Here is a 27,302-nt window from a genome sequence, read left to right as displayed (position 1 = left end):
GAGCCTGGGCGGGGCTGGGCCTGGGCGGGGCTGAGCCTCACCGGGGCATGCGCGCAGCGGGGGAGGCGTTGCCGGCAGGCAACGGCCGTAGCTCAAAGGCAGGCCGCTGAGGAGGACCGCCCTGGCTCAGAGACCGCTTCCGGGATCCAGGTAAGACGCTTGCCTCTTGCTGGTTCCCACTTTCTTTCTTCAGTTATGGGGAGGGCCCAGGGCCACAGGTGCGCTGTGCATCCTGCAGTCGCTACCTTCCTGCCTGGGATTTTCCTGCTGAGGCACAGAAGTAAAAGAGCCTTTACTTCACTAGGCTAATCCTCCGCCTTGCGGCGCCGGCACACTGGGTTCTAGTCCCGGTTGGGGCGCCGGATTCTGTCCCGGTTTCCCCTCTTCCAGGCCAGCTCTCTGCTGTGGCCAGGGAGTGCAGTGGAGGATGGCCCAAGTACTAGGGCCCTGCACCCCATGGGAGACCAGGAGAAGCCCCTGGCTCCTGCCATCGGATCGGCGCGGTGCGCTGGCCGCAGTATGCTGGCCACGGCGGCCATTGGAGGGTGAACCAAAGGCAAAGGAAGACCTTTCTCTCTGTCTCTCTCTCTCACTGTCCCCTCTGCCTGTTAAAAAAAAAAAAAGAGCCTTTAGTGAGAGCCCCTACTCCCGAAATCCCCACTTCACACAAAGGGGCAAGGGGGGCGGATTTTTGCGGGGGGCTAGGCACCGCTCCTCCTGGGAATTCCCAACTTTCTGCTTTCTCGTGGCCCTAAATCTCCCAGCCATCCTGTCTCCTACCTTCCCGGAGTGGTTGTGGTGGTGTGGGGTCGGGGAGTGAGCTCAGGCACCATTGCAAAAATGCCTGATGCTTTTGATGTCCAAAGCACCACGCAGACTTCACTGGAAAATATCTTTCATGGCCCAGGAGCTCAAGGGGTGGGAGGGAGGGAATTGTTAGACTCACCACGTGAACGTGCTTTTTTATATACTGTAATAGTTCAAAGCAAATATCTTAATGAGTTCTCCTCATTTTGGAGGACTTGTTTCTGGGATTTGTGTTTAGTGCAATCATTTTGCTGCATTGCACCCAAGATGCTTTGTGGTCTTGTACAAGTCTTTGAGCAGGGGTTGGCCTCCGGGCCTGTGATGGGCTGTCACCTCCCAACCCTATCCCTCTGGTGTTTACCCAGACTCTGGCTTTAATGTGTGCTTCCTTTTCCCTGCCATGTGCAGGTCAATGCGCGTGGTGCAGTGAGGAGGAGAAAGGTGAACTGAACCTGGGCTTGCCCCCAGGGAGCTTGAGTTGGCTGAGAGCAGAGCGAATCCCAACATAAGTGACTGTATAGCAGGAGGAAGGGGTGTGTTCCCCCAAGGGAGGATGGGGGAGGAATGGCGGAATCTGTCTTTGACACCAGCTGCTTGGCCTCAGGAGAAATCAGGTGCTTAAAGTACTTGATAATGACCTGTCTCTCATGAACTCCAGACCTGTACGTGGGAGTGTTTTCCTGTGTGTTAGGGGATCTCTGGCGGAGTATACTCCAGGTGGGGCCCATCATTCCTGACCACCTCTCTCTTCTCCCCCCTCCACACACCTTGCTGCTGCTCCAGTAGATAATCTGCCTACGTGGAGTAGCATCAAGGCTCTGTCACCCCAACCTCTTCTAATGGTTCAAGCCAGACACCTAGGGGTTACTCATATGTGACTCATCCGTCCTCCCTCTCCACACCAGGACTTTCTACTTTGTAAACCTCTTCCAAATCCCTGCATGTCCCTCCACCCTCATTGCCATTTCTTTAGGCCAGGCTACCAGCATCAGCTAAGCTTTTGCCTAGTTTACGGCAGCAGCCGCCCTATTTTTCTCCCTGCCTCACTGTAGTTCATCTTCTGCTACTGCAGTCAGGAAGCACTCGCCGAAATTCAGTTACGATTGTGGGGCTCCCTTCTTTGATCCCTCATTGCTTTTATGAGAGAAGCAGACTCTCTTTACGGGGCTTGCATGGGTGTTCAGGTCCTATCCTGCTCACCAGTCCCCCTTCTCTTTACAACCTCCTTGCACTTTGTATTTTGAGAGCGTGCCCATGCTTTCTCATGCTCTTAGGCCTTTGCAGGTGTTCTCTCTTTAGCCTGGATCTTCCTTCCTTGCCACTTGGCTTCCTCTGCGCTCCCCAAGATCCCAGCTGGATGGACTCTGCATCCTTCCTTAGGCTCCCAAGCTGCTGCTTCCCGTTTTTGTTTTTCTAAGTGTTTCTTTATTTGAAAGGCAGAGTTGAGTGAGCGAGCTAGCGAGAAAGAAATCTGTCTGCTGCTGGTTCACTCCCCAAATGGCTGTAAGAGCCAGGGCTGGGCCAGGCCAAAGCCAGGAACCAGGAACTCCATCTGGGTCTCTCACATGGGTGGCAGGGGCCCAATTATTTGGGCCATCATCCTCTGCCTTCCCAGGTGCATTAGCAGGGAGCTGGATTGGAAATGGGTCAGCCAGACTCAAACCAGTGCTCATATAGGCTGTCGACATTATAGGCTGCAGCTTAACCTGCAAGGTGCCCCTCTTCTTAGGGCTCTTTCACATATTTGTCTTCTCTTCCAGGCTGTACCATACAGTCCTGGAAGAACAAGGCCATGCTACTGCCTAGCACAAAAGCAGTGCTCAATAAAAGGTTGTTAAATGGAAATGACTATAAATTATAGGTTGTAATATTATGGTATGATTCATTGAATACCTGAATCATAAATTTACCCTACTATTTTCTCCATATTCTGAAAATACTAATGTCTTTACACCTGTCAAGCTTAAAAATAGGTTTAAGGGTGAAAGAGAAGACTGATCATTATTATTAAAGCAGCTAATATTTGTAGAGTGCTTCGTATGTGTCAGGGACGATTCTAAGTGCTTTGCAGTATTAACTCAATCACCTCTTCCAACCCTGTGAGTTGGGTATGTTTATTACGCCTCATTGAGAGGCAGAGAAACTGACAGGTTAAGGAATGCCCTAACTAGTAAGTAGTGGCATCAGGTTTGAAGCTGGACATACATTGTGGAGTACGATTAGCTCTTTGGGAAGGAGAGTAAGGAGGACTGAACACGAGAGGCATGTAGGGCTGATGAAGGTAAGTCAGCAGATACAAGGCCGTGAGCTCTGAAAACTGAAGAACGTGAGTTGCGTTTGCATCTTTACTTTTTTCATCAAGTTAACTCCAGTGTCAGAAGTGACAGTGTGCAGTGGTTAGAAGTGAGACTCCCCTGAGCCTGTGTCACCTGAGGCATTGCATGCCTTTGCCATGCCTCTGTTTGCTCAACTGGGAAGTAGAAGTAATGATAGTACTTCCCTGGTAGGGTTGTGGTCATGATTGAATGATATATGTGATGCCTTAGAAGGGTGTCCAGCACAACATTGTCATTCTCCTCATTATTGTTATTATTGATCTGTCATTCAGTCCACAAGTGGTTTTAAATGCAGGTCCTTCCTACATGTTGCATCCCCCAGTACTGTTCTCGGGCACAGGTGAGCTCTCCTGTTGTAATTCTTCCGATAGAAGTGAACGGTTTTTCAATGTTGCCTCCTTTTAGTGCCCCAGTTTCCCTCCCTCCAGACCCTTCCTCACAGTAGTTGTAGTTGATTCTTTGAGATAAGCTCCAAACTGTTTTTTCTGTCCTTCTGTGTCAATTTGTTACTATTTTACTACCGGGAAGTAGTTGATTCTTTGAGATTAGCTCCAAACTGTTTTTTCTGTCCTTCTGTGTCAATTTGTTACTATTTTACTACCGGGAATAAAAGACCTGTTAACATTAATGATGAGTAGTGAGAAGATTGTAAAACAATACAAGAACTCTAACATACTCTTCTTCATGTTTACAAAGATATTTCTCATAGAGGAAATGCAGATGCAAAAAATATGTAAAAGCACCACCAGGAGTCTTAGGACTTAAAAAGCTGCAAGGAACTTTAGAACTCATCTTGTCTATTGCTATTTCTTTTGGGAAGAGTGGACAGAGGGAGGGGTGTGGGCCCAGGACAAACAGCCTCTGCCACCACAGAGTAGCTAGCTGTCTCACCATGAAGCTAGTGACAAAACAAATGTTTACAAGCAGATATTTGGTTCAGTCACCAAATGTCTCTGTTACCTCTTTGCTGTTGTGCAGTGTGGAGAGGATGGGAGGAAACTCTGCACAAATGTAAAAGAATTAGAAGTTGGGAGCTGTGATAGGCAGGGAAATTAGCGGAGGAAGAAGCTATGTGCTCCAGATCGGTTGGTTGGTGCAGGCTCGGGATTAGGAGATTGGGAGGTAATGAATGGAGCAAAAGCCAGGGGATGAAGCTCCAAGGGAGGAGGGGAGGGTAGGGTGTTGTGGGTAGAGGAGAAGGAGGACATTCTAGGTGTGGAGGAGAGAAGTGAGGAGCAAAGTGTTGTGGTCCAGGGAGGAGACTCAGCTGAGCAGAACAAAGTGTTCATTTGGAAAACAGAAAGAATTAAACAGCTGGAGCTATGGCAGCCCACGCAGACAGGCAAAGGAGAATCATCCCGAGGTGTCCCTAATTGTTTCTGAGAGCGATGGAATTGGGGGCACTGTGGCTGAGTGTAGGGAGAGGTGAAGAGCAAGCCCTCTTTTCTTTAGTAGACTAGAGAAATTAATGCTTGTAATTTTTTTAAAGATTTATTTATTTATTTGAAAGTCAGAGTTACACAGAGAGGAGAGGCAGGGAGAGAGAGAGGTCTTCCATCTGATGGTTCACTCCCCAATTGGTCACAACAGCCAGAGCTGCACCAATCCGAAGCCAGGAGCCAGGAGCTTCTTTCAGGTCTCCCACATGGGTGCAGGGGCCCAAGAACTTGGGCCATCTTCTACTGCTTTCCCAGGCCATAGCAGAGAGCTGGATCGGAAGTGGAGCAGCCGGGACTCGAATTGGCACCCATATGGGATGCTGGCACTTCAGGCCAGGGCGTTAACCCACTGTGCCACAGTGCTGGCCCCAGTGTTTGTAATTTTGTGGGATATATTTCACTTTTACATGCAACAGTCTTTTGGTTTTTTAAAAAAATTTTATATATATATATATATTTATTTATTTGTCCCTTCCCCCTTACTTTAGAATTGCAGTCTCACCAATGGACCTGATTGGTTTTGGTTATGCAGCTCTTGTTATCTTTGGAAGCATTTTGGGATATAAACGGAGAGGTAAGCCTAAAGCAAATTTTTCTTCAGAGGGGTTTGGTGGGGAGTTGATGGTTGTGCTGGGATCATCCTGTGGTCTGTAAGACAAGAAGTTAAAGATGCCCTTGAGCACCAGTGTGTCATGGGAGCAATTCCTGGAGGGGAGGAGCTTATGTAGGGCCAGGCATGGCAGAGGCCTCTGGACCTCTCTCCATCACGGGACTCTATAATTTCATCTGTTGCTATCAATTGCATAATTAACAGATTTAATTTCACTTAAGGCCTCTCGCTTACTATTAAATAAGGATTCTTTTTGATTACCTCATCATATGAATGAAAAAACAGAATAATGTTAATATTGTGTGTTGCATAGGAAAAATTTGTTAAATACCTAAGATGGTACATCCCAAGTTGTCTCTTGATCACTGTTCAAAAAAGGGGGAAAACCCAGTTGGTCAATTAAAGAATTTTTACGGAGAAAAATGAAAGATCAAGGTTTATATTTTACTTTTTTTTTAAGGTGGAAGCATTTATGGTCATGGTGTCTCATGTTTCCATTCCATATATTTTAATGAAATTTATAAAAATACAGTTGTTTTGCAAAGTGTTTTTGGCATATCTGATGCACTTGAGTTGGCCTGAAAATGTCCGGTCTTCATTACTCCTAGTTAATTCCTTCCCTTGAGATGGCTAAGAAGTCAAAAGCATAGTTCTCTGGTGGCTGAGGGCTAAAATAGATGACTTCTAAGATTCGTCACAGCCTGTAATTCTCATTAGATATTTATTGTTCTATCTCAATGGGTATGTATAAGGGGTGTTCAAAAAGTTCATGGAAATGCACATTATGAAACAATTAAGCATGGATTTTAAATTTTTTGGCATCAAAAATAAACTTGTCTTTTAATTCTGTTTTCTATGAATTTTTTGAAGTAGTCTCGTATCTCAAGGAAAAAAAGCACCAAAGTAAGACTTGTAAGTAATCATTCAAAAGTTGAAGTTTCATTGCTACTTTGTTTATTTTTTAAAGGTTTCTTTATCTATTTGAAAGAGTAATATATAGAAAGAGGAGAGACAGAGGAAGAAAGGGAGAGAGAGAGAGGTATCTTCCATTCAGCGTGTCACTCCCCAAATGGCCACAGCCGCTGGGGCTGTGCCAAGCTGAAGCCGGGAACCTGGAACTCCATCTGGGTCTCCCATGTGGGTGTATGGACCCAAGCACTTGGGCCATCTTCTGCTGTTTTTCCAGGCACATTAGCAGCGAGCTAGGGCAGAAGTGGAGCAGCCGAGACTCAAACTGGTGCTCATTGGATCCCAGTGTCACAGGCAGGAGCTTAATCTGCTGGGCCTCAATGCTGCCCCCCACCCCCTACTTTATAAAGGACTTAGTTTAAATCCTGGTAGAATTGTTATTGAAAACACATTTTTTCATTGTTAAAGCTGTGTCAAAATAACTTTTGTTGCTGAACAGAAAAGAAAATCTGGACATTTTTGCCTGCTCTTTTGAGAGGTGGGAAGAAGGGATGGGGTGAGGGGAGTGTGTGAATGTGTGCATAAATGCATGAATGTGTGTGTGTTGGAATTGGGGTGGATGTTATGATTTTTTTAACCCAAATCTCTTCAGGTTTTACCAGCTGGTGGAAACAAATAAAATCACGTAAGCTGTAAGATCTCTGATTTCAGGGGCATCTTGTTCAGCTGCACAGTATGGCTCCCTATTGGCCTGCAAGAACCCTTGTTCAAGTGATTCTGGCAACCTTTGGGGTTAATATGTCTTCACCAGGTAGCCTACTCTGGTAGTGTAACGTGGGTGAAGAGCATCAGCCACAGAAGCAAGCATTCCTAAATTCTAATCTTGGTCCTGCTAAGTTTTAATTTATGGGCCTCAGTTCCTCAGCTGTTAGAGTTAAATAAGAAAATGCATGTAACACATCGCACATAGTGCTAGCCAGAGTCAAGCGGTTCCTCCCACTGCTGCCATGGCAGTGGGGAGGTCTGCGGGCCGGTGGAGCATTGTTCCCTTTGCTGGTTTTTTACTTTGTGTTATATATATATATATATATATATATATATATATTTTTTTTTTTTTTTTTTTTTTTTGACAGGCAGAGTGGACAGTGAGAGAGACAGAGAGAAAGGTCTTCCTTTGCCATTGGTTCATCCTCCAATGGCTGCCGCGGCCAGCGCACCGCGCTGATCCGATGGCAGGAGCCAGGTGCTTATCCTGGTCTCCCATGGGGTGCAGGGCCCAAGCACTTGGGCCATCCTTCACTGCACTCCCTGGCCACAGCAGAGAGCTGGCCTGGAAGAGGGGCAACCGGGACAGAATCCGGCGCCCCGACCGGGACTAGAACCCGGTGTGCTGGCACCGCAAGGTGGAGGATTAGCCTAGTGAGCCGTTGTGCCGGCCACTCTGTGTTATATTCTAATTGCCTACAATGGAGATGTCTTAAAACATTTGTGTAAAGTGAGTCAATACTCTCTGTTGTCACTCAGAGCTGCTGTAGGTGTGAGTCCCGTGCAGCTGGGGCAGGAGACCCTGCCAGGGGCCAGTTATGGAGAGTAGTGTTGGGTGGGGGAAAGCTGTGATGCCAACATGGTGTTTGGTGAGAGGACACAGATATTTCTGAATCCTCAAGATTTTTTAGTTAGGGGAATGGCTTTTCTAGTTGTATTTATTTTATTTGAAAGGCAGAGAGGGAGAAGGGAGGCGAAAGAGAGGGAGAGAGATCATTTGCTGGTTTACTCCTTAACAGCTGGGGGTATGCCAGGCTGAAGCCAGGAGCCAGGAACTCCATCTCAATCTTCCACCTGGGTGGCAGGAGCTCAAGTACTTGGATCATCATCTGCTGCTTCCTTGGCGTATTAGTAAGGGCCTTCATAGGAAACAGGGTAGCCAGAGTAGAACCAGTGCTGTGATACGGGGTGTGGGTGTCACAAGCAGTGGCTCAACCCACTGTACCGTAAGGCCTGCCTCTGGCTATACATGTATAAAACATCATCTTGTTGGATTTGAATAGATTTGGGAGGAAACAATGAAGAATTTAATATTATCTCCTCCTATAACGCTCTAAACCTTTTTATGTACTTTACATGGGTGATATTAACCCTATTTTGCAACTGAGAAAACTTAGAAAGGCTAAGTGATTTAGCCAAAGTCTTCAGCCAGTGAGTCAAAGAATTAGGACTAGAACTTAGTGTGTTCAACTTCTCTTTCGGGATGCTATTGCTGCTATGGTGTGTGTGTGTGTTTATGATTGCATGTGCCACAATGATTAACCCTGGCTGTGTGTCAGAATTTCCTATTGATATTTAAAAGTACGGGTACCTCGACCTTAACCCCCGGGATTCTAATGCAGTGTGTTCTAAGTAAGTCCCATGAAGTAAGGATTATGTTTGCCCCGCTCATGCTCTCACCAGCATATGGCCCACTGTCCAGTGCACAGGAAGTGCTTGGTGTTTGTCACAGTGCCCTGAGGCGGATGGATGGGTTGGGGGTTGGCTGGCTGGATCAGTGTCCTGGTTCTTGTCTCGATGCAGTGCTCATCAGCACTTGAGTCCTGAAGATTTGTTAATTATTCAGGACAGAACCATTGCTTGGTTTTCATAGTACTTCTCTGTTTACTTCTGTGAGTTACAATTACCTTTATATCTTATTTTCCATGATCACAACCTCACAGTAAAAAGATCAAGCCAAGGAGAATGAGAAAAACAACAGAAGCAGCAAAAAAAGGAAAATAAAAGAGGAGCATAGAAAAGCCAACTGATTGCCCAAGGTCATGCTATCTGTGTCAAATCCACCACCACAGGGGGTGTTCTTTGTCCCCCCAAGTGATGTCCTGAACTCCTCATTGCTGTGCATTCAGGGCTCCTGTGCGTGAACAGCCATGGACAGACAGTGTCCTTGACCAGGTCTGCTGCCTAATTTAGCTCTGACCAACTGGGAGTACATTTGACTATTATACTTTGTACTTGAAGCTTTGGAATAGGTTCCTTTCATTGAGGGTGTATCTTTGTGAGCCTGTATTTATATTTGTTCCACCCAGGTGGTGTTCTGTCTTTGATTGCTGGAATTTTCATTGGAGCTTTGGCTGGCTATGGCGCTTACCGTGTCTCCAATGACAAACGGGATATAAAACTGTCACTATGTAAGTAAGACATTTTTATCAGTTACACAGGATTGAATCCTGGGGGTGGCTTTTTTGAACACCCTATACTAGGTTTTCTAGGAAACATGCTGTCAATGACAAAGTGGCCTTGTGTGTGTGTTGAGATTGAACACAACTCTTGTACCTTTCTAGACAGACTTGATCAAAAATATTTGTACTGATGGCAGGTCTTCCAATTCTGTTAAACTTGTTGCTGGAAAATTTAAGTTACGCTGAATTGGAAAGAGCAAGGAGTTAGTTCCAGATTTTCAGCTAATTTTCTTGAATACCTATTTAGCAGTTTTTATGTTGCTGTAAAAATACCTAAGAAGAGATAGCCTTGTACTACTTTATTTAGTTCACAAATGGCTTAGGATTCTTTTCTGCCTTAAGATCTAATCTAGAAAAGCAAGGCTGATTTTTAATTTCTCCCTTTGTTGGCCTTAGTGGAATAGCCACAGAAAAAGTGGAAACTTATGTGATTAAAGCCTCTTGAACATTTGGCTGCTGTTATGTGACTTGAAAGAGAAATATATACCATTATATTCTTAAAACTGTGTGTATGAAATACATGAAATCTGTTCCCATTAGATAAATAAATAAGACAAAAAATGACCAACAATAAAAAGAAATCCAGTGGGGGTTTGGGAAAACACACCAAGAAAATTGTCATTATTTGATTTACTTATGATTTGAAGTTCCATGGTAGCATATGGAAGAAAATACAAAGACAAAATTATACCAGTTTTGCATTTAAGGGAGATAAAGAGATGTGGTATTTCTTTTTTTTTTCTTTCTTATTTTAAATAGGGGCTAAGGCTAATTTTTTTTTAATAATAATTGGATTATGTTAGAAGATGCAGCTATATCAGCAGATCGAAATTTTACTTCATATGCATTTAAGTAATCCACATATGTTTATTGCCAGCCATTTTATTTTTCCTATAAATAATTTTTCTTTAAAATCTGTTTTTAAGTTGTGACATCAGTGCTCTAATGTCTTACATAGAACCACCTCTGCCTTCCTACTGGGGCATCCTGTAAAATGCTGACATGATGCTCTGAATATAATATGATTGCTTAGGCAGTTATTTATCTTCCAGGCTTCACATTCCCCAGAAGGGAATGCTATAAAGAGAAAAACCAGCCTTCTTCCTGGTATTGACATATTAATTAGTTCTTACTTTTAAATACTGGTTATTTTCCTTACATTCAGTTAAAACTAAACATTTATTATCTCCCATGGGTCCAAGTAGATGCCCTAATGCTTCTTTTTTAAAATAATTTTTTTGTCATTTTAACTTTAGTTTTTAAAAGATTCAATGTGATTTACAGATACAGTTCTCTCTTTTTTTAAGATCTTATTTATTTGAAAGAGTTACAGAGAGACAGACAGATCTTCCATCTGCTGGTTCACTCCCCAGATGGCCATAATGGCCAGAGCTGGGCCAATCCAAAGTCAGGAGCCAGGGCTTCTTTCAGGTCTCCTAAGTGGGTCCAGGGGCCATCTTCCACTGCTTTCCCAGGCATATTAGCAGGGAGCTGGATCAGAAGTGGAGTGGCTGAGACTCAAACCAGTGCCCATTCGAGATGTTGCCACTGCAGTTGGTGGCTTTACCTGCTATACCACAGCGCTGGCCCCCACTAATATTTCTTGGGGAAGCTGAATAAGATGTAGTAATAACCTTCAGATAGTGTTCTATGAACAGAAATTTAGCTTAGCAAAGAATTTTCTCTTGAAAATATTTCAGGAATATATTTTAATATGTTTGTTTACTCAAACTTTCTGATAAGCTAGTTCATAAAGCATTTCAGAGAACATTCTGTTTTTTTTTTCTAGGAAAGAGCAACTCAATACATGGCCATAATATTATAATGTCATGTTAAACACTTTGTAATGATATTTGTATTTTCCACATGCAAGTGTTCGATAAGGTTTTTGAACTCTGTTCCATGGATTGGTTTGGTTTCCAGATACAGCTTTCTTCCTGGCCACCATGATGGGTGTGAGATTTAAGAGATCCAAGAAAATAATGCCTGCTGGGCTGATTGCATGTTTGAGGTAAGAAAAACTATTTTGATCTATATTTTCCTTTGCCATCATTTCAAAGTGATGAATTTTTGGCAGAAGTCAATTTTTATTTAAAAGTAAAATGCAACTTTCTTTTTTTTTTTTTTTAAGATTTATTTATTTATTTGAAAGGCAGAGTTACAGAGAGAGAGGTAGAGACAGAGAGACAGAGAGAGAGAGAGAGAGAGAGAGAGAGAGAGAGAGGTCTTCCATCCAATGGTTCATTCTCCAGCTGGCCGCAACAGCCGAAGCTGTGCTGATCCAGAGCCAGGAGCTTCCTCTGGGTCTTCGCATGTGGGTGCAGGGGCCCAAGGACTTGAGCCATCTTCCACTGCTTTCCCAGGCCATAGCAGAGAGCTGGATCAGAAGTGGGGCAGTCAGGACTCGAACCAGCGGCCATATGGGATGCCAGCACTGAAGGCAGCAGCTTTACCTGCTACGCCACAGCGCTGGCCCCGCAACTTTATTTCTAATGGAAAACATGAAAAGCTGAAAAGTTAGGAACAGCCTAAAAGTTTACCAGTAAGGAAATGTTTCCAATAAATGTGTTGTTCATTTTATGAGAACATTAGTTCATTCTTTCAAAAACTAGTTAGTGGCATTGGAAAATCTGACTGACATAGCAAGGTATAAAAACAGGATAAAATACAATCAAATATAATGTGATCCCAGTTTTTAAAAAAATATTTCTTTATAAAAATAGGAAGGGAATACCTTAAACTGTTAGCAGTGTTTCTCCATGGATGGTAGCATAATGAGTGATTGTTAATATTCTGTCTACTTTTCTGCAGAAGTTTCTCTGTGTTGCATTTCTGGGTGTGTGTGTGGGAGGGTGTGATCACCAAGGGTTGCTTCCCAGGTATAGCCCTGTGTCATACATGGTCCTTGGTGGTTGAGGGAGCCAGGATGAAGTTTACAGAGAAGTAGCTGAGAATGTCATAACTGTCCCCAAAAGTGCTCTGTGATTATTTTGTTTGCTTTGCTAGCTTTTGAAAGTTGGCATTTCTTTTCAAACCTTTTCCTCATAAAACCTCACTGCAGGCCGGCGCCACGGCTCACTAGGCTAATCCTCTGCCTTGCGGCACTGGCACACCGGGTTCTAGTCCCGGTCGGGGCGCCGGATTCTGTCCCGGTTGCCCCTCTTCCAGGCCAGCTCTCTGCTGTGGCCAGGGAGTGCAGTGGAGAATGGCCCAAGTGCTTGGGCCCTGCACCCCATGGGAGACCAGGATAAGTACCTGGCTCCTGCCATCGGATCAGCACGGTGTGCAGGCCACAGCGTGCCGGCTGCGGCTGCCATTGGAGGGTGAACCAACGGCAAAAGGAAGACCTGTCTCTCTGTCTCTCTCTCTCACTGTCCACTCTGCCTGTCAAAAAAAAAGAGCAAGTTCTGATTTTTCTTATTGATTCAGTGACATTTTAAAATGGCTAATTCAGCAGTGTTTGAGAAGTTAGAATACAAAGATGAGGAGTCTTCCGCCACCTGCCTTTTGAAGCAGAGCTAGGAGAGAGCCCAGGAATCCGGAGCTGGGAGCGCTCTAGGTGAGCTGGGCCTTTAACCCTTCTTGTCTTGGCCAGGTGAGAGTGACCCTCCCATTGTCTTTTTCTTTTGATCCAGCCTCATGATGATGCTGAGACTTGTCTTGTCCCTGCTCTAAGCATCCTGAGGAGCTGGAAACAAACTTCCTGCCATCCTATCGTAAGGACAGAGCACATTCTCTGTATTATGTGAATTTCACTGTGGAATGTGAAGTCTTATTTTATGCCAGTAACAGAAGTACTGCCATATAGACACTAGGTAGAGGCTTTTTTTTAAAGTAAATTGTTTTGTAATTGCCAAGCACTATTTTCATTAAAGGCATTTAATGCATTATTTCCTTTCCTGTGTCTATTTTATATAGGTGTTTTTTTTTTTTCTTGTACAATATCAAATACTCATGATTCAAGTAAATTTACATTAAACCATGACTTAGCAGATAAAGGAATTTTTTTTTCTTTTTTTTAACTTTTATTTAATGAATATAAATTTCCAAAGTACAGTTTATAGAGTACAATGGTTACCCCCTCATAACTTCCCTCCCACCGCAACCCTCCCCTTTCCCGCTCCCTCTCCCCTTCCATTCACATCAAGATTCATTTTCAATTCTCTTTATATACAGAAGATCAGTTTAGCAATATATTAAGTAAAGATTTCAACAGTTTGCACCCACATGATAAAGGAATTTCTTAAGAGTGTTTTACATAAAATAAATGCATCCAGCATTTGTCACGTTTTAGAAATTGTTAGAATTTATATTTTTCCATTTTAATTGTTTCCTTTAAGAAAATTCCATTCTTGGCACATTCTGTGTCCTCTGAGAACATATTCAGTATTCAAATAAAAGACATTTTTTAGTAAAACTTGTTACTTAAATTTTGGTGTCTTCTCTCTATGCTCACATCATCTTTGGCATTCAGATGTTCAGTTCCTGATAAAAGGGGTTGGGAAGGAGGGTTATTTTTTTTTAAAGATTTATTTTATCTATTTGAAAGACAGAGTTACAGAGAGAGGTAGAGACAGAGAGAGAGGTCTTCCATCCACTGGTTGACTCCCCAGATAGCCGCAAAGGCCAGAGCTACGCTGATCTAAAGCTAGGAGCCTCTTCCGCGTCTCCCATGCAGGTGCAGGGGCCCAAAGACTTGGGCCATCTTCTGCTGCTTTCCCAGTCCATAGCAAAGAGCTGGATTGGAAGAGGAGCATCCGGGACTCGCACCAGTGCCTGTATAGGATGCCGACGCCTCCGGCCAGGGCTTTAACCCTCTGTGCCATAGTGCTGGCCCCGAAGAAGGGTTATTTTAAGCCAACAGGAGCAGAGCTTTTCTTTCTCTGTGAAATGGTAAGAATTCTGAAACAAATTATTTTGCCTCAAATTACTTAATTTTTGGCCGTGATTGTAACTGAATGTCCGAGGCACTGTTCGGCTCATAGTGACTATCAGGGGACCTGATCCCTGCCCAGCCATGCATTGGTTGGTGTGACCTTTGGAAAGTCAGTTCCTTTCTGTGAGACTGAGTTTCTCATGATTAAGGAGGGGTTGAACTTAGAGCTGCAGTAACCTGCAGTTTGGATCCTTTTGGCTCTGTCTGCACAGTGGCATCCTATTTCCAAGCCTCCTTTGAAATGGTGTGTGGAGCCCTCAACTGGTAACAACTGGTAACAGCGGGCTGCAATGGTTGTGTTCTGTTGATGGTTTTCCCAACTGACCCTCAGAAGGTTAAACTTTGGTGAAAAGCAATTTGATTAATAGAGGGAAAACAAATCCCACTAGTGGAACCAAATGGTAAGCCAAGACAAAATTCTTAAATATTCTTAAAATAGCCTGTTTTTAAGAAAGAGAAAAACACTGATCCTAAGGTAGCAAGGAGGTTTTGTCGCCATAAGCAAGGCTGGAAATCTGTCCTCATGGGGTTGCCTGCTGTCTGAAATGACTGAGAACAGCCTTCAGGTTCAGATTGATAACAGTTTCTACTCAAACTGCTAAATGTGAAACTGAGAATAGAGAAATAGATTGTACCTGAAACTAGTTTGAAATTATTCAGTAGGGTTCTGGACTTTTCTCAAAAGGTGGTAGAAGTGGATGTTGGTGGTGTATATGATTTTTTTGGTTTTGTTTTTAGAAGAAATTCTTGCTATCTATTTGCTTACTATTATTTTTACTCTTTTATTTCTTTTTTTTTTTAACTTTTATTTAATGAATATAAATTTCCAAAGTACAGCTTATGGAGTACAATGGCTTCCCCCCCATAACGTCCCTCCCACCCGCAACCCTCCCCTTTCCCACTCCCTCTCCCCTTCCATTGACATCAAGATTCATTTTCAATTCTCTTTATATACATAAGATCAGTTTAGCATACATTAAGTAAAGATTTCAACAGTTTGCTCCCACACAGAAACACAAAGTGAAAAATACTGTTTGAGTACTAGTTATAGCATTAAATCTCAATGTACAGCACACTAAGGACAAAGATCCTACATGAGGAATAAGTGCACAGTGACTCCTGTTGTTGACTTAACAAATAGACATTCTTGTTTATGGCCTCAGTAATCACCCTAGGCTCTTGTCATGAGTTGCCAAGGCCATGGACGCCTTTTGAGTTCACCGACTCTGATCATATTTAGGCAAGGTCGTAGTCAGAATGGAAGTTCTCTCCTCCCTTCAGAGAAAGGTACCTCCTTCTTTGAAGACCTGTTCTTTCCACTGGGATCTCACTCACAGAGATCTTTCATTTAGGTCATTTTTTTTTTTCAGAGTGTCTTGGCTTTCCATGCCTGAAATACTCTCATGGGCTTTTCAGCCGGGTCCACATGCCTTAAGGGCTGATTCTGAGGCCAGAGTGCTGTTTAGGACATCTGCCATTCTATGGGTCTGCTGTGTATCTCACTTCCCATGTTGGATCGTTGTCTCCCTTTTTTATTCTATCAGTTAATATTTGCAGACACTAGTCTTGATTATGTGATCCCTTTCATTCTTAGTCCTATCATTATGATCAATTGTGAACAGAAATTGATCACTTGGACTACTGAGATGGCATTGGTACATGCCTCCTTGATGGGATTGAATTGGAATCCCCTGGTATGTTTCTAACTCTACCGTTTGGGGCAAGTCAGCTTGAGCATGTCCCAAATTGCACATCTCTCCCCTCTCTTATTCCCACTCTTATATTTAATAGGGATCACTTTTCAGTTAAGTTTCAACACTTAAGAATAACTGTGTATTGATTACGGTATTCAACCAAAGTATTAAGTAGAACAAACATAAAAAATACTAAGAGGGATAACGTATTAAGTTGTTCATCAACAGTCAGGGCAAGGGCTGATCAAGTCACCGTTTCTCATAATGTTCACTTTAACAGGTTTCCTTTTTGGTGCTTGGTTAGTTGTCATTGATCAGGGAGAACATATGATATTTGTCCCTTTGGGACTGGCTTATTTCATTCAGCATAGTGTTTTCCAAATTCCTAACAGGGATATCTTTTCAGTTAAATTTCAACACCTAGGAATAATTGTGTGTTAATTGCAGAGTTCAAACAATAGTACTAGAACAAAAAAAATACTAACATGGATAAAGTATTACATTGTACATCAACAGTCAGGACAAGAGCTGATCAAGTCACTGTTTCTCATAGTGTGCATTTCACTTCAACAGGTTTCCCCTTTGGTGCTCGGTTAGTTGTCATTGATCAGGGAGAACATATGATATTTGTCCCTTTGGGACTGGCTTAGTTCACTCAGCATGATGTTTTCCAGACTCCTCCATATTGTTGCAAATGACTGGGTTTCATTGTTTTTGACTGCTGTATAGTATTCCACAGAGTACATGTCCCATAATTTCTTTATCCAGTCTACTGTTGATGGGCATTTGGGTTGGTTCCAGGTCTTAGCTATTGTGAATTGAGCTGCAATAAACATTAATGTGCAGACAGCTTGTTTGTTTGCCAATTTCATTTCCTTTGGGTAAATTCCAAGGAGTAGGATGGCTGGATTGAATGGTAGGGTTATATTCAGGTTTCTGAGGAATCTCCAGACTGACTTCCATAGTGGCTTAACCAGTTTGCATTCCCACCAACAGTGGGTTAGTGTGCCTTTTTCCCCACATGCTCTCCAGCATCTGTTGTTGGTAGATTTCTGAATGTGAACCATTCTCACCGGGGTGAGGTGAAACCTCATTGTGGTTTTGATTTGCATTTCCTTGATTGCTAGTGATCTTGAACATTTTTTCATGTGTCTGTTGGCCATTTGGATTTCCTCTTTTGAAAAATGTCTATTGAGGTCCTTGGCCCATCTCTTAGGTGGGTTGTTTGTTTTGATGTTGTGGAGTTTCTTGATCTCTTTGTAGATTCTGGTTATCAACCCTTTATCTGTTGCATAGTTTGCAAATATTTTTTCCCATTCTGTCGGTTGTCCCTTCACTCACCTGACTGTTTCTTTTGCAGTACAGAAACTTCTCAATTTGAAGCAATCCCAAATGTTAATTTTGGCTTTGACTGCCTGTGCTTCTGGGGTATTTTCCAAGAAGTCTTTGCCAGTACCTATATCTTGCAGGGTTTCTCCAATGCTCTCTAATAATTTGATGGTGTCGGGTCGTAGATTTAAGTCTTTAATCCATGTTGAGTGAATTTTTGTGTAAGGTGAAAGGTAGGGGTCTTGCTTCATGATTCTGCACGTGGAAATCCAATTTTCCCAGCACCATTTATTGAATAGACTGTCCTTACTCAAGGGATTGGTTTTGGATCCTTGTTCAAATATAAGTTGGCTGTAGATGTTTGGGTTGATTTCTGGTGTTTCTATTCTGTTCCATTGGTCTATCCATCTGTTTCTGTACCAGTACCATGCTGTTTTGATAACAGCTGCCCTGTAGTATGCCCTGAAATCTGGTATGGTGATGTCTCCGGCTTTGTTTTTGTTGTACAAGATTGCTTTAGCTATTCGAGGTCTCCTGTGTCTCCATATGAATTTCAGCATCATTTTTTCCAGATCTGAGAAGAAGGTCTTCGGTATCTTGATTGGTATTCCATTGAATGTATAAATTGCTTTTGGGAGAATGGACATTTTGATGATATTGATTCTTCCAATCCATGAGCATGGAAGATTTTTCCATTTCTTGGTATCCTCTTCTATTTTTTTCTTTAAGGTTTTGTAATTTTCATTGTAGAGATCTTTAATGTCCTTGGTTAAGTTTATTCCAAGGTATTTGATTGTTTTTGTATCTATTGTGAATGGGATTGATCTTAGAAGTTCTTCCTCAGTCGTGGCATTGACTTTGTATACAAAGGCTGTTGATTTTTGTGCATTGATTTTATATCCTGCTACTTTGCCGAACTCTTCTATGAGTTCCAATAATCTCTTAGTAGAGTTCTTTGGATCCCCTAAGTAAAGAATCATATCATCTGCAAAGAGGGATAGTTTGAGTTCTTCCTTCCCAGTTTGTCTCCCTATTATTTTAATCTTTTGCACTGTGTTGAATGCAGAAGAATTCTTATTTGGGTGTTTCTGATTAATTGATGTTATATTGTCTTATGAAAAACAGCAAAAGTTCTCTGACTTGTAGACAGGTATGAGACAGTCATTTCCTCATCACTTTGTTTTCATAGCTTTATTAATGTGGCCAGAGGATAGCTGTCTGAGCCTTGTTACAAAAGTAGAGTTCCTTAGACCTCTTCATTTGTTAATATCAGCTACTATGGTGCTCATGTTTTTAAGAAACATGCCGTGTTCAGATTTGAATATGCTCTTCACAGTCTGAATGGATTCTTCATCCAGTGGGAGCTTCCTCTAGCTTCCAAGCTGGAGAAACTTTTTAACTGTGGGGATATGGCTGACTCTGACCTTGAATTCCTAAAATGCAAAAGTGCAGTATCTATAAGAGTAGAAAATTGCAAAATAAAGTAAGATTGAGATGAGGACTTGTCTTGCCTATGAGGAAAAATAATTTAAAATTACATTCCCCACTGCTGGTAGAGATGAGAGATAAGTGGGATTCATATGTTGTATGGCACATTGCAAAGTGATATTACAAGTTAACAATACTCAGCAATACAAGTTAGTAATCCACAAAAAGTTCATAGGCCATAGCCAAGTGATCCCATTTACAATACTACACAGGGCACTGTTTGAATCCCAGCTGTTCCTCTTCTCATCCAGCTCTCTGCATATGGCCTGGGAAAGCAGTGGAAGATGGCCTAAGTGCTTGGCCTCTCCACCCATGTGGGAGACCCAAAGAAGCTCCTGGCTCCTGGCTTCAGATAGGCTCAGCTCCAGCCATTGCTGCCATTTGGGTAGTGAAAGGAAGACCTTTCTCTGTGTTTCCCTATTTCTGTCTATAACTTTGCCTCTCAAATAAATAAATCTTCAGAAAAATACATAATAACAATGTAATATTAAATGTGGCACAAGTCATATCCATAAAGATTCTCTCACAACCTTACTTATGAAAACATTCCAGAGCATCTTGGTATACAATAATGATAAGCCTTCATTTTTTAAGCCATAATCACTTGCATATTGTTGTATAATCCTTAAATATAAATGGCTACATAAAACTGTGTCCAATGAATGCTCATTTATGTAGATATTTCTCAGTTTTTTATACATGTAGGACATGTATATTGTGATTTTTTTTAGTAAGATTATTTAGAGTGTAATAAATGGAATATTATATAGTTATGAAAAATTTTAAAATATGTATGTATTTTAGGGTCTGGAGCTGTGGTACAGTAGGTTAATCCTCTTCCTGCAGTGCCAGCATCCCATATGGGCACCGGTACTAGTCCCAGTTGCTCCACTTCCAATCCAGCTCTCTGCTATGGCCTGGGAAAGCAGTGGAAGATGACCCAAGTCCTTGGGCCCCTGTACCCGCATGGGAGACTAGGAAGAAGCTCCTGGCTCCTGGCTTTGGATCAGCGCAGTTCTGTGGCCATTTGGGGAGTGAACCAATGGAAGGAAGACCTTTCTCTCTGTCTCTCCCTCTCACTGTCTGTAACTCTACCTCTTAAATAAAATAAATAAAATCTTTTTTAAAAAAGTATGTATTTTAAATGTATACATATTTTTATTTATTTCTTTTTTATTTTTTTAACTTTTATTTAATAAATATAAATTTCCAAAGTACAGCTTTTGGATTACAGTGGCTCCCCCCCCCCATAACTTCCCTCCCATCCGCAACCCTCCCATCTCCCGCTCCCTCTCCCATCCCATTCACATCGATTCATTTTCAATTCTGTTTATATACAGAAGATCAATTTAGTATATATTAAGTAAAGATTTAAACAGTTTGCACCCACACAGAAACACAAAATGTAAAGTGCTGTTTGAGTACTAATTATAGCATTAATTCACATTGTACAACACATTAAGGACAGATCCCACAAGAGAAGTAAGTACACAGTGACTCCTGTTGTTCTAACAATTGACACTATTAAATGTCAACATATTTTAAATGTGTAAATTTTAAAAATATGTATATAGACTTTGTATAAAAATGAGGTAGACTGAGTAACAGTATGAAAACATGTTTGTAATATAATAGGAAATGCAAAACTGAAGCTGTGGCATTGTCATAACTCAGATTCCAAATGTTTTACGTGAGTATATTTTTACAAGATTGTAAAGGAATCTACCAACATAGCAAAGTATTTTAAGGCTATGGAATCAGACAGACTAAGGTTTGAGTCCTGTCACCTGTAAACAATGTGACTTGGTGAAAGTTATTTTACCTCTGAGTCTCATTTTCTATTTACTTTGAGGTTAGGATAAAATAAATGAGCATTTGCTGCTTAGTGTGATACATGACATGCAATAGCTTTCTCAGTGGTTACAAGTATCATTAAAATGATGTCTGTTAAAATGATATTATCTTATGTTTCTCCCCATTTAACTTAGAGGAAGGAAGCAACTTTTATTGAGGGTCTACTACATGCCTGTCAAAGCCTTTGAGAGTTGAGTTCTGCAGAGACCCTGCCTCAGATCCCTGTGTGGTCCAGGTGACTGTCCTGCTTTAGATGCTATTTTGTGTCTCCCACTATGTATATTTCTTAACATATTTCTAACTCACTTCTTGGCATAAAGAAGTCAGTAGGTTCTTAGCTGGTGGTGAATGATTTAATGAAAGAATACGTGAATGAAATCCATTTTCCTTACTGTCCTTGGGAACCATTTGGATGGTGTTACCTGTAGCAGAGGGAAGCCCGAGAGGATACTGGGTTTGCATTCTTCAGCCATTAAGATGACTTCAAGAAGCTGTACAGCAGCCCAGCTCAGCCTGTTGCCCACAAGAAAATCTTGCCCATGTTCTCTCAGTGCCTGCATAGTTGAGATGGAGAAGGTAGAAGAGTCAGGACATACCTAACATACAATTCAGTTAAGTTCATTGACTTTGCAGAAAGTTCTAGACGCTATAGTTATAGTTAGCACCATAACCTTGGCTGATCGCTCCTCCAGGTCTTGATGATGTTCCCTCCTTGTGCCATCTCATGGCAGATTCCTTAGGTATGTTGTTCTTTGGAAGGTACTTTGCAGGGAGAACATTGGTTGCACAGAGACCTACACCTCATTTTATAACCATGTTTTCTTCTCATAGGGCTGTCATTTACGGGTCACTTCAGGTCAAAATTGATTGAATACAAAATGAAAGATTAGGGTAGGTGGTTACTGGTGGACTCTGGTGACCCTAAAACTCTATAATGTTATGAAATGTAGGCATGGGCTCAGGAGTTAGATTTGGATGCAGGTGCCAGTGTTCTTGGTTGTGTGACACTGGTTAAGTTACTTTGCTTGTTTCATCTGTGATTGCCTCAATTGTAAATGGGGATAATACTGACATCTCTTCTGTGGAGTTATGAATGCAAAGTGGAGGTAATGGGTAAAGTGCACAGCAGAGTCCTTGGCACTCAGACGTGAACCATCATTACCATTAGTATAGTTGTTAGCTATGTTGTTATTGTTACTATTCTTAGCCATGAGGGAAGTCTCTATACTTCATAAACTTATACAACAAAAATATAGTCATTAGGAATAGTGGTGTTAGATATCTACTCATTGATAATATTTATAAAACTGTAGGATAAAAATCTCTTAAATTTTACTCTGATTATAATTGAATGTTATCTTTTTAATACTTCTGAGTAAAATGACATGAAGAAAGCCTTCAGTGTAGAATTTTCACAGTGTGATCTAGTTTGGATCAAGGGGACTGAAAACTCACTGCATGTCATTAGGGGAAGTTTAACCAAGGACAGAAAGTATCTGTAATTCATGCCAAATATATCAGTATCAATAAAATAATCTGCATCAAGTGATTAGGATCAAAGATTGTCGATCATGATAAATATAATTAAATATAAAAAGTAAGTCATTCATGGCCGGCGCCGCGGCTCACTAGGCTAATCCTCCGCCTAGCGGCGCCGGCACACCGGGTTCTAGTCCCGGTCGGGGCGCCGGATTCTGTCCCGGTTGCCCCTCTTCCAGGCCAGCCCTCTGCTGTGGCCAGGGAGTGCAGTGGAGGATGGCCCAGGTGCTTGGGCCCTGCACCCCATGGGAGACCAGGAAAAGCACCTGGCTCCTGGCTCCTGCCATCGGATCAGCGCGGTGCGCTGGCCGCAGCGCGCCGACCGCGGCGGCCATTGGAGGGTGAACCAACGGCAAAGGAAGACCTTTCTCTCTGTCTCTCTCTCTCACTGTCCACTCTGCCTGTCAAAAAATAAAAAAAAAAAAAAAGAAAAAAAAGAAAAAAAAAAAAAAGTAAGTCATTCAGTTACAACTGTTCTATTTAACCTAGAATGAATGGATTAAAGCAGCATAGGAAATGGGTTTGGAAAAGTCATCTGGCTCAATTTTTGTCAAATTCTAGCATTTCATTATTTCTTTCCTCTATCAATATTATAATGAGTATACTAATGAAGTACATTCAATGAAGTACATTCAATGAAGGCATCCAACTCTTGTGTTAGGGATGTCAGTTTAAATATTTGCTCAAAAACCCACTTCAGATATTCTTTTTCAAATAATAAAGACAGGAAAACTAAAGTGTTTTTTAAAATCAATTTCCTCAATTTTTGAAATATTAAGTAGAATTCTATAACCTTTTAACCTGTTTTGAGCCTTTACTATCCAATGTATTTTAGAAATAATATTAATTTTCCTTCCTACCCACTTCTCTAGTGAGTGTGGATTTCTTCCCTTCCCCCTGAATCTTGTCAGAAAGGCTCTGTTTTATTCCAAAATTAAATCAGCACCATAAGCACACACACACACACACACACAAATCCTGGGGCTGGTGTTGTGGCATAGCAGGTAAAGCCGCCACCTGTGACACTGATATCCCATATGGGTACTGGTTTGTGTCCTGGCGGCGCCATTTCTGATCCAGCTGTCTGCTAATGGCCTGGGAAAAACAACATAGGATGGCCCAAGTAGTTGGACCGCTGCACCCCCACGGGAGACCTGGATGAAACTCCTCACTCCTGGCTTCAGCCCTGAGTCTGAGTGGACCTTGGGCACATACTTGACATGGAATGTGGAAAGAAATGTTCTTGGAGTTCCTGACCCAGCCCTGACTTGTTGCAACCATCTGGGGAGTGAACCAGCGGATGGAAGCTCGCTTTCTGGCTGTCTGTCCCTCTCTCTCTGTCACTCTTTTCAAATAAATAAAATTTTTTAAAAAACAAAGCTTTTACAAAAAAATAATAATAAGATCCAGAAGACCCAAGAGGAAAGAGGGAGAGTGGGTTTGTTTTATAAATGTTAAGTGAGGGAAGAAGTGAGAGCTTTCGCAGAGGCTTTGGGGCATCTTTCACCCACCAGTAATATTCTTATCTACTTTTAGTTTAGTTTGTTTTTCTTCCCCATGACCCAAGACAGGAAGTGGGGCAGACGCCTGTTGCTTACCTTCTCTTAGACAGGGAGGAATCGTGTAGTGGCTCTTTGGAGGATGTGTTCAAGATCCCTCTCCTTCTCTTCAGGCAGAGAGAGTGGAAGGTACATAATCATGTCACTCAGGTCCTTCAAGCCTTCCACGTACATGTCAATCCTAGAGCAAAGGTGATAAGAGAGCTTCAGATAAAGGGAGTATCACCTTAGAGCCCAGAGAAATGTTTTAAGTGGTGTTTCAATTTTACCCGCCTGGTTATCAGGCCTCTCATTGAGGTTTTCCGGTGTTGTCATGGAACATGGCACATGACAACATGTGCTGAAGCCAAGCATTTCTGTCAGTCTCCTGTTACCTTTGGGTATTAATAAAACTCAACCTGGGAGGTAGGAAAATTCTCAAAGTATGTCAGCAGTTATCAATATGTATATATCAGTTATTTAATACTAATGCTAATAAAATAGTTGTACACAAAGTATTAAAATAGTTTCAAAGTAGTAAATTGGGCAGAGATCATACTGAAATGTGGAAATAACAGTGAGATCATCTATGCATGCTGATGCACGGAAGGAAAATGTACCAAGGACCCCTGGATGGCCTAAAATGTCTGCATCTGGATGGAAGGTTCTCGGACACAGTCAGGAGAGCAACTTAAAAAGGCACAAGACTCACTCTACAAGTTCCCTCTCTACTTGTGTGGAAAGGTGAGTCCTGTGTCTAACCATTTCATAGTGAAAAGACTGCTGGTGTGGGCACTGGAAACCTCTGTCCTGGTAAATGGTGAGTCTCTGAATTTTTTGAACCATAGTTCCTTTAGATTCGACCTTGGATAGCAATGTGTCTCAATTGTCTCAAATTCTTTGCTACTCCTTGCATAGGGAGTTGTTTTCATTCTGCCCTTGAGTCTGAGTGGGCCATGGGGACATCTTGACATAGAATGTGGAAAGAAAAGTTCTTGGAGTTCCACGGCTAGGTCACAAGAAGCCTTGCAGTTTCTGCCTGGTCTTGGAATTCTTGCTCTAAGGGCAGCCAGGCGCTATGTAGGAATCCACCCATACAGCAAAGCTCATGCTGTGTGGAAACCCAAGCTAGCCACATGCAAAGAGACAGAGGCCCAGCCAGACTCACAGGTTCCAGCCCTTCCAACCCAAGTGCCAGACAGACAAGCAAAGCACTGCCTGAGACACTCAGAGAGAACCCCTCCGCGGAGTCCTGTCAACTCACAGAACTGTGGGGGAGAATATTGAGTAGCAATAGATAACCAGAAGTGTGCCATTCTGAGCATTCTTATGGGATTATGAAGTCCAAAGAATTTTAAAATGCAAAGTGTCTAACACATACGAGGTTTTGTTGTAGCATACCAATGAAAGCACTATAAGTAAATTATTAATTCACTTTTAATGTATAAACATTAGTTCTGTGAAAGGTCTGCTTAAGAACCACTTGGCATTAACGCAGCTCTGAGGAACTCAGCTCATTAGAGACAGGGCTGAGTTCAGGGCTGGAGCAAGAGATGCAGAGGACTGATCTGGATCATCATGTTACTTTAGATGATCAGGAAGGGATGAGGCCAGTAGAATAATATAAAAAATTCCTGGGAGCCACTTGACTGCCACAGACCAAAGTAGGATAATTTTAGCACAAATAAGAATAACAATTAAATGAACAGAAACACACCAAAGATGTTTAAATTGTGACTTCATAGTAATATTAAATCAATAACAAGAACTAGTCAGTCACTGTTGAAGGATGCAAGTGAATCAGCTCATTACTTGGAAAACAAAGAAAACCAAACATCAATCCTACCTTTCTTATAGGAAATTGTAGTTTCAACTAAGCAGTGGTGGATGAAGTCTTATAGATACAGTATTTTTGATGATAAATGCTGAAGGAATGTTAGCACTGAACACCAAAGACCATCAATATCACAAAGCATAGACAGGCAGGCATTCTGTGCTTCCTGATAGAGGAATCCACCAACACTCATGAAGTGGTCTTGCAAAACCACCAGCACCTCTAACTCCAACTACAAATTTATAAAAATAGAAAGAAGAACACATTAAGCTATACTGCAGGGTTGCAATCAATAGGAAGTTGGCAGAAGCTACTAGAAAACATGAGAAAACTTACAGTTGAGACTTGAAAATATAAGATTAAAAATTTCTAACTGCATTAAATTTGTAAAAACAGTTTTTAAATATAAATGCATTTTGAATAAAACAATGCATAATCAATGACAATTTTACTTAAAACATTTAATAAAAATGAACTATTTGTTGTTTACCAACTCACAGTTTTCTACTTTTGTGCACTAATTTACAATTTACAGTTGCTGTTTTAAACTCTAGGTGACCTAAGACGATTTTGGCAGTTTGTAGACTGGTCTGCTTATTGCAGAAGCACTGGTGTGTGCATGTGAGAATCAGCTGATGTCTGAGAGGCTGGGAGTTACATCAGGTGTGACCAGAGACGAATGAGGTGGTTTCCAGTAGCCACTTCCAGAATCAGTTTCCCAGGGAGAGACTACCTTCCCACAAAACTTTGAGTCAGAGTTGTGATTTATTCCTGGGTGCTATGCTACTGCTTCCTAGTGGAGGCAAGCACAGGTTCATGAGAAAGTGGCTGGTTTTCTTTTAATGACAGCAAAATACAAAAAATTTACAGAAAATTAAGGAAACTGGTCACAAATTCATACTTATTGAAGGCAACCATGTACCTTGGGATTATTATATTGTTTCCTCCCTTTTGATATGTATTCATTATTTTAATAATAATAACTTAAATGAATTTTTGGTGACTCTATCAAGAACTCCACTGCATATGGCTGCTAATGAGCCTAAAAGTCTTAGTTCTCTTCTGCATAAGAAGCACTGTTTGGACCAGGCTTGCTCCTGCAGGATCCTGCCATACAAGTTGTGTTTTGCTGCTATGTATCTCAGGATAGCTCTGGTTTCCACCATATGCATTCCATCAATGTCAACCATGGGCACTTGCTCGTACATCAGATTTCCACCTTAAAATCACAAACAAAAGTTGGATTATTTGTTGTCTTTGATAGCAGTAACTAAGTTTTATTTAACTCTAAAGGTTCTACAAAATCGGGTTATGTAATAAAATAACATTTATCAAAATGCTTTTAGAGACTAAGAAAAATAAATTTTTGTGTATTCACTTGTATTAAAAAGGTGTGGTATGTAAGACACAATGTTAGTACTCTGGAAGATAAAAAAATACAGATACAGAAGCTTCTCTGGGACCGGCGTGGTGGTGCACTAGGTTACTCCTTGCCTGCAGCTCCTCTTTCAGTCCAGCTCTCTGCTGTGGCCCAGGAAGACAGTGGAGGATGGCCCAAGTCCTTGGGCCCCTGCACCCACGCGGAAGACCAGGAAGAAGCTCCTGGCTCCTGGCTCCTGGCTTCAGGTCGGCGTAGCTCCAGCCGTAGCGGCCATCTGGAGTTGAACCAACGGAAGGAAGACCTTTCTCTCTGTCTCTCTCATTGTTTGTAACTCTACCTGTCAAATAAATAAATAAAAATCTCAAAAAAAAAAAAAAAAAA

The 27,302-nt window shown here is 41.9% G+C and overlaps 1 protein-coding gene and 1 pseudogene across 7 annotated transcripts; one reads left to right on the top strand and one right to left on the bottom strand.

The window, feature by feature from the left end:
* On the top strand, positions 1-27,302 carry TMEM14A (transmembrane protein 14A). Of its 6 annotated transcripts, none has more exons than XM_051855648.3 (6): positions 17-150; positions 5,071-5,156; positions 9,176-9,277; positions 11,252-11,339; positions 12,964-13,044; positions 19,622-19,906. In XM_051855648.3, the coding sequence occupies exons 2-5, from the start codon at positions 5,087-5,089 to the stop codon at positions 13,001-13,003; spliced, it is 300 nt and encodes a 99-aa protein (XP_051711608.2). In that variant the 5' UTR covers positions 17-150; positions 5,071-5,086; the 3' UTR covers positions 13,004-13,044; positions 19,622-19,906. The 6 variants fall into 6 exon arrangements, with proteins under 6 accessions (XP_089189293.1, XP_017200680.2, XP_051711608.2 ...); XM_051855647.3 differs by having other exon boundaries at positions 19,580-19,906; XM_070074001.2 differs by lacking the exons at positions 12,964-13,044; positions 19,622-19,906 and adding exons at positions 24,317-24,450; positions 27,041-27,302 and having other exon boundaries at positions 28-150.
* Positions 18,544-24,310, bottom strand: LOC149126624 (glutathione S-transferase-like; annotated as a pseudogene). Its single transcript, XR_016233996.1, has 3 exons — positions 23,767-24,310; positions 21,052-21,183; positions 18,544-18,720 (listed from the first exon to the last, which is right to left on the bottom strand). The product of XR_016233996.1 is annotated as a glutathione S-transferase-like (transcript).

The sequence above is a fragment of the Oryctolagus cuniculus genome, chromosome 5 (assembly GCF_051225735.1).
Source record: "Oryctolagus cuniculus isolate XC-2025 breed Fujian yellow rabbit chromosome 5, ASM5122573v1, whole genome shotgun sequence".
NCBI classification, from domain to species: domain Eukaryota; kingdom Metazoa; phylum Chordata; class Mammalia; order Lagomorpha; family Leporidae; genus Oryctolagus; species Oryctolagus cuniculus.
Note: the sequence above shows the minus strand (reverse complement) of the source record. Positions and strands in the feature narration are given on the sequence as shown.

Bases quoted from the DNA above. Each gene is read 5' to 3' on its own strand.
- TMEM14A (XM_070074001.2), top strand. From the start codon at position 5,087: ATGGACCTGATTGGTTTTGGTTATGCAGCTCTTGTTATCTTTGGAAGC. The intron at 5,157-9,175 runs GTAAGCCTAAAG...TGTTCCACCCAG, and splicing joins TTTGGGATATAAACGGAGAG to GTGGTGTTCTGTCTTTGATT. The intron at 11,340-24,316 runs GTAAGAAAAACT...GATGCACGGAAG, and splicing joins GGGCTGATTGCATGTTTGAG to GAAAATGTACCAAGGACCCC.